The sequence below is a fragment of the Lemur catta genome, chromosome 2 (assembly GCF_020740605.2).
Source record: "Lemur catta isolate mLemCat1 chromosome 2, mLemCat1.pri, whole genome shotgun sequence".
NCBI classification, from domain to species: domain Eukaryota; kingdom Metazoa; phylum Chordata; class Mammalia; order Primates; family Lemuridae; genus Lemur; species Lemur catta.
In genome coordinates this window covers 54,817,393-54,830,720 of record NC_059129.1, presented here as the reverse complement: position 1 = coordinate 54,830,720, position 13,328 = coordinate 54,817,393, and the positions used below count along the sequence as shown (strand labels likewise).

General features: G+C 35.3%; 1 protein-coding gene across 1 annotated transcript in view; it reads left to right on the top strand.

Moving 5' to 3' along the window:
* Nucleotides 1-13,328, top strand: part of LOC123632914 (24-hydroxycholesterol 7-alpha-hydroxylase) — an 88,763-nt gene that overhangs the window by 49,785 nt on the left and 25,650 nt on the right. The window contains exons 8-10 of the mRNA XM_045543676.1: nt 1,489-1,622; nt 10,760-10,855; nt 11,705-11,793. Of these exons, the coding sequence (XP_045399632.1) occupies nt 1,489-1,622; nt 10,760-10,855; nt 11,705-11,793 (319 nt within the window). The remainder of the gene's footprint in view (nt 1-1,488; nt 1,623-10,759; nt 10,856-11,704; nt 11,794-13,328) is intronic.

The window sequence follows — 13,328 nt, the reverse complement described above, 5'->3', positions numbered from 1 at the left end:
GCCATATTCTGAATATACGCATGCTTTCCCCCATCTTTCTTTTGTTCTACCTCTTTCCTTTGTCTAGAATATCCGCCTATTCATCTCCCCATGTTGGAGTTAAACCATGTGTTCAGTTGATACATATTTATTTAGATTGTCTCTATGCTAGGAGCAAATTATACTTGTAGTTTGATAGAAATATCCTCATAGAATATTTTCCTTTTCCTTTGGTTGGACATAAACCCTACCTGCTTTTAACTACCTTAGAATATTTCCCATCTCACAGAATGGTTTCCTTGCCTGTATGGTGTACTTTACCTGTGTGTTTGTCTCTTACCTCCTGCTAGACTAAGCGTATTGCGAGCAAGAGCTGTGCCTTAATCTTGGTAACACTGGTAGAGCCTACCCCAGCTCCAGGTCCCCATTTGGTACTCAGGAATCTGTCAAGTTGAATAGACTGCACAGGTACCCTGTGGGTAGGATTAATATACCCTGGTTCTCAGCCTCCACTAACCAAACATGCTTGCTTCTGATTCCTCGGGACTTCTGCGGGCTTGCTTTAGAACAAGCCTCATCTAGAGTCAGGGCAACATGGCTGGACACCCTATGTTCCACTTTCACCCACTCATTCCCAATATAGTCACAATGCAAACGTGAAAGGGAGAAATGAGTTGACTTAATTAAACTGACAATGTTGTTGCCTTTAATTAAACAAATGATTTCAAAACCAAATTGAAAGCTGAGTCGTTTTAAGTAATTTACAAAACGCACACATTTTACTTGAAATACCATGAACTGAACTGTCTGATTTGACTGAAAAGTCCTGACCGTACTTTGGATGGTAAAAAGTTTGACCCCCAATCCTTTCTCAGGTGTCTTCAGCATACATTTTAGATGAAGTATGCCCATCACATTAGGAAGGTTTGCTGCACCTGTGTTTAGAGTGCATGCTCACCATTCCAGCTGAGATACACGTGCCCCATTGTACCTTTCCTGATGTTCTTTTTCAGCCTTCTGAAATGAATGATTAAAAACAAAAACAAATCAGCAGGTAAAAGGTAGAAGAAGAAGGCCAGGTGTCTTCTCATATCTTTTTCTTTGTGCTTTTGATGCCAATCTTTTATTGCTTTTCCTTTAAGTAGAATCAGAATTTGGAAAAGAAAGAATGAGAGAGTGAAACTTGAACACCTTTCTGACAGGGACTGCCTTAGTCCTTTGATAGCCAGAGGACTGAGAACTGAAGTTGAATACTGATCCATCACTTTACAGTAATCAACATTGGCTTACTTTTTCATGCCATGCATTTTATCTCATTAAGAGGAAAGTGATAAAGAAAAGGAGGCAATAAATTACTCAACTTGGTATGCAAAAAGTAGCCTTAATAGTAACACTGCTTGCTGTCAGAGGCCATATGTAATCTATGTTGATGAGCTTACATGACATCACTTTCTGGCCTGTTTAATCCATCTTTTTTTCCCCCACATTAAAAAAAAATTCTTTTTACAGGCAAAGATAAGATTAAAATATCTGAAGATGAATTGGAGAAACTCCTTCTAATCAAATGGTGTGTTTTGGAAACCATTCGTTTAAGAGCCCCTGGTGTCATTACAAGGAAAGTGATGAAGCCAGTTAAAATTTTGGTAAGCTTTGATTTTGTTTTAAAATAATCAACCTTCTAGGGGAAAAAAGTACATATTTTGCTTATATATATATTTTTTTATTGGCATATTGTTGCTTTTATTTATAACCACTTTATTTTTTAATTGGCAAATAAAAATTGTATATATTTGTTTTGTACAACAGGTTGTTTTGAAATATGTATACATTGTGGAATGGCTAAACTAGCTAATTAACATATGCATTATCTCACATACTTATTGTTTTTGTGATGGGAATACTTAAAGTCTACTCTCAGTGATTTTCAAGAATACAATATGTTATTTATTAATAATAGTCACCATGTTGTACAATATATCTCTTGACTTCTTTCCCCTAACTGAAATTTTTTGTATCCTTTGACCAAAATGTTCCCAAGTACCACCGCCTACTTCCAGCCCCTGATAACTACCATTCTACTCTCTACTTCTATGAGTTCAGCTCTTTTAGATTCCATATATAAGTGAGATTATGTAATATTTATCTTTCTGTGCCTGGCTTATTTCATTTAATGTAATGTTCTCCAAGTTCATCCATGTTGTTGCAAATGACAGGATTTCCTTTTTTTAAAGAATGGATGGTACTTTGTTATGTATATATACCACATTTTCTTTATCCATTCATTTATTGATGGACACTTAGGTTGATTCCATATCTTGGCTATTGTGAATAATGCTGCAGTGAACATGGGAGGGCAGGTACCTCTTTGACATTTCATTTTCTTTGGATATATATTCAGTGGTGGGATTTCTGGATCATATTTTAGTTCTATTGCTAATTTTTTTGAGGAACCTTCCACACTGTTTTCCATATGGCTGTACTAATTTACATTCCCACCAACAGTGTGCAAGGTTTTGTTTTTTTTTCCTACACATCATCTTCAACATTTGTTATCTTTTGTCTTTTTGGTAATAGCCATTCTAACAGGTGTGAGGTGATATCTTATGGTTTTAGTTTGCATTTCCCTGATGATAAGTGATGTTAAGCATTTTTTTATATACTTGTTGGCTATTACCATGTCTTCTTTTGAGAAATGTTCATTCAGAGCCTTTGCCTATTTTTTGATAAGTTTGTTTTCACACTATTGAGTTTTTTCAGTTCCTTATATATTTTGGTTATTAATTATCAGAGGTATGGTTTGCAAATATGTTCTCCCATTAGGATGTCTCTTTACTCTGTTGATTGTTTCTTTTGCTATGCAAAAGCTTTTTAGTTTTTTGTTATCCCATTGTTTATTTTTGTATTTGTTGACTGTGCTTTTGGGTTTATATCCAAAAAATTCTTGCCCAGACCAATGTCATGGAGCTATTCCCTTGTATTTTCTTCTGGTAATCTTATAGTTTCAGGTCTTACTTTTAATTCTTCAATTTATTTTGCATTGATTTTTGTATATGGTGTGACGTAAGGGTCTAATGTTATTCTTCTGCATGTGGATATCCAGTTTTCCCAGCGCCATTTATTGAAGAGACTGTCCTTTCTCCATTGCATGTTCTTGGCACTTTTGTCAAAACTTAATTGACTATAAATGTGTGGATTTATTTCTGGGCTCTCTCTTCTGTTGGTTTATGTGTGTATTTATGCCAGTGACATGCTGTTTTGATTACTCTAGCTTTGCAGTATATTTTGAAGTCAGACAGTATGATGCCTCCAGCTTTGTTCTTTTTGCTCAAGATTGGGGTCTTTTGTGGATCCATATAAATTTTAAGATTGTTTTTTTCTATTTCCATGAAAAATGTTATTAGAATTTTGATAGCATATGTTGTTATATAATTCCTCAGATTACATTAAGCACTAAGTGACCTGAAATAAATTACTAGTAAGAATTGTGTATCCCCCCCAGTCATAGCTTTTAAGAAATTTTAAAAAAGAAAAAAATTTTAATTTGTTACAGAAATAGATTTTCTTCCCAGATCTAAACCAAATGTATTTCAGATTGCAAACCTTTAGGTACATGCCATTTTCCAACCAACATAATGCACTTCTTCTGAATTGTGTTCCTTTTGACTTCTGCTCTCTTCACCCTCAATATTCCTATGCTATTCATTTACTTTTTTTGCTTTATTATACTTACATTCTAACACTTCCTCCTTCAAATAGATGCTACCTGGTAAGTGTATCCTTTTGCCACACTTGTGACACTGTAATCATCCTCTTACTTTTCTTTTGTCTTTCTTGCCACCTGGAGTCTATCTTCTGTACCCCTCTTTTTTTCCCTTCCAGTGCAGAGGTTTTCCTTTGCAGATGTTAGTTGCATGGTTATTTCATTTTTCTTTTCATTTTAGGACCCTTGAAGATGGCTCAGTTAATTTTTTCCTTCTTTGTATTTTGATTTTACCATAAGGTGTTGGCACAAATGTATTTGCTTTTCAGTATAGAATTTCTATGCAACTCACTTGTTTGCAGATCAAGCTGCAATGCTGGTCCTAGTTCTGTCGCTCTATGTCCCACCACCCCATACACCACCTGAAACCCTACTCTATCCTTAAGTGAGTAGCTTTTAGAGGGGCTTTTAGCCACATATCTTTGTCAGGATTAAGTTCTAACAAAAGGAGTTGTAATTTTTCTTGGGATTATTAACATGTCATATTTTTTCAAAAGTAATTTTGCTTATTTGACAATTTTACCAGAAGAGAGACCCATGCTCAAACACATGTACACACATGTACACTCTTGCATACACAAACTCTGTACAACCTCTTAACCATACTACAACAAACATCGAACATTCTCTTTGTATGACATCAATATAGAAACCCATGTTTCACCATAGGGTCAATCTGTCATTTAAAAAAATATTTTAACATTAATTCTTCACTTTTCATGTACCGAGAGAGTTTTTGTATTTTAATGGCCACATAGTAGTCCATTTTGTTGATAGCATAAATAATTTGTTAGTTATTTGTATTTGTCCATAGTATGTTTTCTTTTCTAATGCTTTTCCTTGAATTATGTTTTAGTAGTAGATTACTAGTCAAAAGATATAAACATATTTATGATTCACTAAATATGACCTTACAAGACCAAACTATTTTATGAAGCCAACCACTCTGGATTCCTAGTAAAAATTTTTTTTGATAAAAAATAATAGATTTCTAATAGTAGATTTCTTCTGTACCCCTCTTTTTTTCCCTTCCAGTGCAGAGGTTTTCCTTTGCAGATGTTAGTTGCATGGTTATTTCATTTTTCTTTTCATTTTAGGACCCTTGAACAATTCAAGAAATCCCTTAAAAAATTAATAATCTCTTACCACCAAGTCTTTACACCCACACTTTCTTCCTAGAGAACATGAGGCTTGTATCTATCCAGGCTCCTTCCAAGTTTTAGCAGCTGGTTATGGCCATCCCATCACAGTGACTGAGCAACCCCAGAAGCATGCGCTCAGGCTACCATCTTCCAAACATGTTCTAGGATTTTCTTTCAGTTTTTTCAAAATATCTTTCTAACATTTGTAAAAGATGCATTGTTTCCTGTACTTAACATTTCTTTGATAAACAAACACAGCCTTTCCTCTAGGGAGGTCAAAACTAATCACTATGAAGTTTTCCCTGCAAAATTGAGACTATTAACTTTCAAAATAATAACTTTGCACAGCCTTTTCTTCTTATTTTATAAGTAAAACATGGTATTGATGGAATGTAAAAGAAACCATAAAAAAAAATCTGAGAGAGAAATTAAAAAATTACCTAAAATTTTACAAGTCAGAGATAATCACTGTAAACATTTCGGTATTATAATTTCAGATTTTTTTCCTGTAATTTATGCATTTTTTAAAAAATTCAATTGGAATTATACTATGCTAATTGTTTTGTAACCTGCTTTTATTTTATTTAATGATTAAGAAAAGTTTTCTACATCAATAAAATATATCTACACAATTTTGAATTGCAACAGATTAATATACAGATAGAGTATAAATTTTTAAACCAGTTCCCTATTCTTGAATACATATATGGCTTCCATTATTATAAACACTGTGAAGATGAACATTCTTATTGCTAAATCTTTGTATACATTATTAATTATTTCCTCAGTATAAATTCATGCAATTTGTTTTTTTTAAGAATGATATGTTTTTGAAAACAGGGAGAATGTCTTTGTTGTACTAAGGTTTACTAGTATGTTCCCAGAAAGTTGGATTTTAAAACACATTTCACATGGGCTTATCTATGTTGAGTAGTAACAGAGGCTCATATTTTCTCTCCTATTGGACAACTGGTCAAAGTTCCTTGCTGTGAATGCTACAAATGTTCTATCACCATCCTTAGGTGGTTTGCATAGGGTCTCTCTGTTTATTTTTGCTTTTGTAGACTTTCCTTTCTATATTCTTTGGAATAAATTAAGTTGGACACTCTTTGCTTTCTTTGTTTTACACCATTTCTCTTTATCTTTGTTATGCCACCTTTCCAAAACTCTCAACTTCTACCTGTATTTTCTTTTCAGGGCTTTATGTTTTTGGTACAAAGTTGATCTCCAAGAATTTCCAAAAAAGAATAACAAGAAAGCATTGGAAAAAATAAGTAATTATGGGCTACTAATTATCTTCTGGAGGTGTTAAAACATATTATAAAACTATAAGAATTTAAGACGTATGATATTGGTATCAGATCAGATGTTCAGATCAATTGAATAGACTGGACCAATAACAAAGAAACAAACCTTCTTGTACATACAAATTTAATTTAGGATAAATTAATCTTTATAAATCAATGAAGAGAAAACAGATTACTATGTGGTTAGAAATGACCAACTAAGGCCGGGCGCGGTGGCTCACGCCTGTAATCCTAGCCCTCTGGGAGGCCGAGGCGGGTGGATCGCTCGAGCTCAGGAGTTCGAGACCAGCCTGAGCGAGACCCCGTCTCTACTAAAAATAGAAATAAACTATCTGGACAACTAAAAATATATATAGAAAAAATTAGCCGGGCATGGTGGCACATGCCTGTAGTCCCAGCTACTCGGGAGGCTGAGGCAGTAGGATCGCTTAAGCCCAGGAGTTTGAGGTTGCTGTGAGCGAGGCTGACGCCACGGCACTCACTCTAGCCCGGGCAACAAAGTGACACTCTGTCTCAAAAAAAAAAAAAAAAAGAAATGACCAACTAAAAATGAGTATTTTTTAAACTTCTAAAGTAGAAGTTCTTAAACTTTTTAGTCTCAGAATCCTTTACACTCTTCAGAATTATTATTATTATTATTATTTTTGAAACAGAATCTCACTCTGTTGCCCGGGCTAGAGTGAGTGCCGTGGCATCAGCCTAGCTCACAGCAATCTCAAACTCCTGGGCTTAAACGATCCTACTGCCTCAACCTCCCGAGTAGCTGGGACTATAGGCATGCACCACCATGCCCAGCTAATTTTTTCTATACATATTTTTAGTTGTCCAGATATCTTCAGAATTATTGAGGATCCTAAAGCGCTTTTGTCTATGTGGGTTAAGTCTATTACTATTTGCTGTATTAGAAATTAAAGCTGTGGCCGGGCGCGGTGGCTCACGCCTGTAATCCTAGCACTCTGGGAGGCCAAGGCGGGTGGATCGCTCAAGGTCAGGAGTTCGAGACCAGCCTGAGCAAGAGTGAGACCCCGTCTCTACTAAAAATAGAAAGAAATTATCTGGCCAACTAAAAATATATATAGAAAAAATTAGCTGGGCGTGGTGGCGCATGCCTGTAGTCCCAGTTACTCAGGAGGCTGAGGCAGTAGGATCGCTTAAGCCCAGGAGTTTGAGGTTGCTGTGAGCGAGGCTGACGCCACGGCACTCACTCTAGCCTGGGCAACAGAGCGAGACTCTGTCTCAAAAAAAAAAAAAAAAGAAAGAAAGAAAAAGAAAAAAAGAAATTAAAGCTGAGAAATTGTTAAAATATTTATTTAGTAAGCAATTAAAAATGACAAGAAACATCTTACATGTTAACATAATAGCATGGTTTTATAAAAAATAGCTATATTTTCCAAAACAAATAAAAATAGTATAAGAATAGCATCATTGTAAGTTTTTGCAAATCTCCTTTAAAGTCTTGCTAATAGAAGACATCTAGATTTTGCAATCAGTCTGTTGTGATACATTGTTTTCATTAATGGAAATGAAGAAAATCCAGCCTTACATAGACCTGCAACTGGAAAACAGAACAATATTTTAATAAACTTTTCAGATATTTGTGGTTATTCTTTGATAGACACATTAACAAATGATAGTTTCTTAAAGATTATTGCAATCTGAAAATATATCTATGTTTTTTTACTCAGTTACATTAAAATTGATTGGTCTAGCCTATTCTTGGAATGAGTCTTTTACCCAGGAATGATTTTTGACCTGGATGTTCCCCTGAAAAGATCTTGGGGACTCCCAGAGGTCCTTAGACCACCCTTGAGAGCGGCTTTTGTAAACAGAAAAGAGTTGACCCAAGCCTAGGATTAATCAATGTAATCTATTCAAAGAAAATGAACAGATTTGAATGTACCATGTCAAAATTTAATGTCTTAAAAAAAAATAACTCAAATGTAAACCAAAATTAAGAAAAAAAGTCAATATAATTACAACACAGGGGTAAATAATTTTAATATTTAAAGAACTCATACAGATCAATAAGTAAAGTACTAATATCACATAGATTAATGAGGGCAGGACATGAACACAAAAGTTTATAGGAAAAAATAACTTAACATGGAAAAATTCTCAGCAAAGACATAAAAATTTAAATGACAAACTAAAATAACTGATTAAAAATGTCAGATTAGCAGATAAAATGTCAATGAAATGAAATTCTCATAAATTATAGTGAGAAACAATTTGCTACAAAATTTGAGAAAATGGTTGAACAACATTTATATTAGCCTTAAAATATCCATGTCCTATGTGTTTTTTTATATTAAAAATTTTTTGATTTGTACAAATTTATGGGGTACATGAGAAATTTTGTTTCATATATATGTATATATATATATACATACATACATACATATATATGTGTATATAATGTGTAGTGATCAGGTCAGGGTATTCAAGGTGTCCATTACCCGAGTACAGTACTTTTTTTTTTTTTTGAGGCAGAGTCTCACTCAGTTGCCTGGGCTAGAGTGCCGTGGCATCAGCCTAGCTCACAGCAACCTCAAACTCCTGGGCTCAAGCAATCCTCCTGCCTCAGCCTCCTGAGTAGCTGGGACTACAGACATGCGCCACCATGCCCGGCTAATCTTTTCTATATATATTTTTAGCTGTCCATATAATTTCTTTTCTATTTTTAGTAGAGACGGGGTCTCGCTCTTGCTCAGGCTGGTCTCGAACTCCTGAGCTCAAACAATCCACCCGCCTTGGCCTCCCAGAGTGCTAGGATTACAGGCGTGAGCCACCACACCCGGCCAGTACAGTACATTTTTAAGTCTAGTCATTGTATTCTGCTATTAAACACTGAATTTATTCCTTCTGTCTTTACTGTATGTTTGTACCCTTTATCCCACTTCTCTTTATCCTCCCCCCTCCCACTCACTTGTTCCAGTCTCTATTATCTATTTTTCCATTCTCTACCTCCATGTGTTAAAATTTCTTATTTCTTGAGAATATGTAATTTTTATCCTTTTGTGCCTGGCTTATTTCACTTAAGATAATGACCTCTACTTCTATTCATGTTGCTGCAAATGACATAATTTCATTCTTTTTTATGGCTGAATAGTATTCCATTGTGTATATATACCACATTTTCTTTATCCATTCATCTATTGATGGATACTTAGTTTGAGTCCATCTCTTTCTTATCATGCATAGTACTTTAATAAACATGCAAATGCAGGTATCACTTTGATATATTGATTTCTTTTCCTCTGGGTAAATACCCAGTAGTGGGATTGCTGGATCAAATGGCAATTCTATTTTTAGATTTTTGAGAAATTTCTATACTGTTTTCCATAGTGGCTGTAAATTTCCACCAACAGTGTATAAGAGTTCTGTCTTCTCTGCATCCTTGCCAACATCTGTTATTTTTTGTCTTTTTAATAATAGCCATTCTGACTGGGGAAAGATGATATCTCATTCTGGTTTTAATTTGCATTTCTTTGATGGTTAATGATGTTGAGCATTTTTTCATATACCTGTTAGCCATTTGTATGTCTTCTTTTGTGAAATGTCCGTTCATGTCATTTGCCCTCTTTGAGTGGGATTCTTTGGTTTTTTATGTTGAGTTGTTTGAGTTCCTTCTATATTTTGGATATTAGTCCCCTGTCAGATGAGTAATTTGCAAATATTTTCTCCCATTCAACAGGTTGGAGTTTATCAGGAGTTACCTAATAAAATATCTTCCGCTCGTAAAGTTGGTGGCTATCTAGTGATCACACAACTTGGGAGATCTCTTTGCCCTATGGTTCTTGAACATGGTGACGAAAGGGAGACTTTATGAAATGGTTTTTAGTTCTTAGGATAGTTTATAAATCACGAGAACCTATTGTAACATAAATTGGAAAGGATAATACGGGCTCTGCTGCTTGAGGAAACACACTGCTTATCCTCAGTCTTATAACCACTATGACTGCAAACACAAACCAGCCAAGCAAACGTACATTTGCTTTTCCCTGTGTCTTCCTGGCCAGTTGTCTTCAAATTTTTCTCCCCTAATAGCTCCTGCTGGACTTAAAAAAAAATCAAAAAAGGATCCACTGCCCCTGCCCTGACACCATCATCAGTGTCCCCATGGGTGGGACACCCACCGCCCCTGTCTTCAGTACTACCATGGTCATTGCCCCTGTCTCAGAGTTGGATTTTTCTGTTTTACAATCTAGGGATCCACTGTGTTTCTGTCATTAAGAACACTTGCTACAAATCCCAATATCAGACATCAAAGCTGCATTAAAATAGACCAATACTAGTTTCTAAGCTTTTGACATTTCACTAGTATTTCCCTCTATGTAACCAAATATATATGTATATATAAGTAATAACCAGAATTAGAAATCAGACAGACATCGCCTAAGTTGAAAATTGGAAAGGCCTGTCCAGTATAAAGTTATATTTTCTTGCCATCAATTATAAAATGGTGTAAGCCTTCACCACAATATAATTGTGGCATTATTTCTTATGACCCAAACTCTCCTTAAAGCATATTTCAAAAAAAATGACTTGGAATTGATTTTTTTCTAACATAGGATTATATCATTCCTTCTGGCGACTTGTTGATGTTGTCTCCATTTTGGCTACATAGAAACCCAAAGTATTTTCCTGAACCTGAACTGTTCAAACCCGTAAGTTATGTCTTGCAATATATAGCATGCTTTTTATGCCAAAAGTATGAATTTAGAAATTAACTAGGACTAAAGCATTAAGCAGTCATATTTCTCTAGTAACTGAGTACAACATTTGCTACAGAGTATAGATTAGATTTGCAACATAGACAGTACAACATTCACAAACTAGAGAGAAAAGTGTTTGGAATAAACTTCCCCAACTTTAAAATAAATTTTATATGAAACCAGAGGGCATGTTAAGGTAAATATGCCTAGTTCTGACAGAAGACTTATTTCATATTCCTTAGGCAGTTGCTTCTGTTGGTTTCCAAGGAGTACAAAAAATAAAAATAAAGCAATTTAAAACCATGATCTGCTATTTCTTAGGTTTGGGAAGTTACAGGGCTAAACAGAATCTTAAGAGGTCATTTAGTCCACTTTCTGCCTTTAGCTAAAGCTGTCAAAAGTGGCATCCAGATGTATTAATTCTGCATCCCAACCTTTCTCCAACAGGCAGGGCTGTGGGTACCTTATTACTAAATTTATTACCAAGAGCAATTTTATGATGGAGCCTGAGACATTATTATAAATAATCTTTCTCTTCTTAGGTCAATTCTGTGGTTGATTTACATTATCATTTACATTTACCACTTAGCAGAATTCTTTTTAAACCTTTTTATTTATAAGTTCATGTTCCAGTAACACAATTATGTCTGATATTAATAACAAGTTGGAAAAAATTACCAACAACCCTGCAACTTTATACGCAAGGATTAGCTGTACAAGGTCATTTTTAGCCTAGAGAAATAAAGTTAAGCTTATTTATATAAGGCTGATTTGGAAAAAAAAAATGTTTTCTTCCCACAGGAACGTTGGAAAAAGGCAAATTTAAAGAAGCACGCTTTCTTGGACTGCTTCATGGCATTTGGAAATGGGAAGTCCCAGTGTCCTGGAAGGTCAGTGAGACAGCTGGGCCATATTTATTCAAAACGTCTACAGAAAGACCGTGGCTCAGAGGGGGAAAGCTTTGGCTTAATCCCTTCTTTTCTTCATTATCAAACTGCAGGGAAATCCAGGAAAGTACATTTTGTCTGGTTGGCCCACAGTGTTGTGTAGTGTCTTTGTGGGAATGTCTAAAGTGGCTTCTGGTAGGAGACCTCATGAAAAGAAAATATTGTACTTGCAGATGCCCGATAAAAACCGGGTTTATGGCTCAAATGCTCAGCTTTTATATGAGGATAATTGGAAGTGGTTTGAATGCTAACTTTTATAAAAACAAAGATAGAATAATATTCCTTTACAACATTATCATGGGCATTTGTTGGCATAACAGAACATCTTTAGCGTGGAGCATAGCGGCACCTTTCTGGATGGTTTTTGTTTATTGAGTCAGTTTGGTTTTGTAAAAACTTTCCTTTGATACCTCTTATAGTTAAATTAATCTGTCACCCAGGTTTTCTCTTCAGTGTGGTGCCCTGTCCTTCTGCAAGTGTCCATTATTTAATGAAAGTTATTTTTACGTTTATCTGTTCAAGCAGAAAAATGTTTTGAACTTCTCACCTGTGCCAGGCGTCACGGTGAGAACACTGCGGAAGATGGACATAGTGCCTGACTTCATAGAATTTACAGTCTGCACTAAATATGTCCCATGTCTTCATTGGGGATGATTTACTTGGGGAATTATCTATACCTATTTGTGACAAAATCTCATTCAATGAATGTACAAATTCTTTAAATTCTTATATCTGAAAAATTACAGTTTCTTGATTTAAGAAGTCAATCATCTTCATTATTTAAACAGTAATACCAGTCCATATTTGCAATTATTACTTACTCCAGTACATTCATGTTATCTCTCCTTTTTTGTGTGTTTTGGAGCATGAATATACTCTTAGTAATTTACACTTCCCCCAAAATGGCATTAGGTAGTCTTAGCCAATCATGGAAATTTTACCCTCCTCTTTAGAAGTTATGCTAGAAACCTAAGCCTGAGCAAATTGTTGCCTGGTGTTTCTCTAGAGATAACTATATGTCCTGGGGTAGATAGTGGACCTAAATTGGCCAATCAGACTGAAAGGAGAGATTTTTCTTCCATGGTTAGGGGAGAGGCCCCCTTCATTCAGTCCCATTGGATGTGAACAGGGGAGTATATACTCCCAGTAGTTACTAGCAGCAAGTTCAAGTGGAACAAGCCTTAAGCTGGTGCAGAGTCTGTGGATGGCAGACCAGAGATATGGGAAGAACATGGGTCTATGTAGTATCATTGTGTCACTGAGTTCCTCAGTTTTGAGGAATTCATCTACGTGCTGTTATGTTAGATAATAAATGCCCTTATTTTTAATACAGTTTTAATTAGGAGTTCCATTGGTTTGAGCTGAAAACATGCTGACATATCCACCATAAAAACCTGAAGTTGAACATTGAAATTGTCAGATACTTTAAGAGCATAGTGTAACACACAACAGCAATAACAGCGAAAACCCATCATACT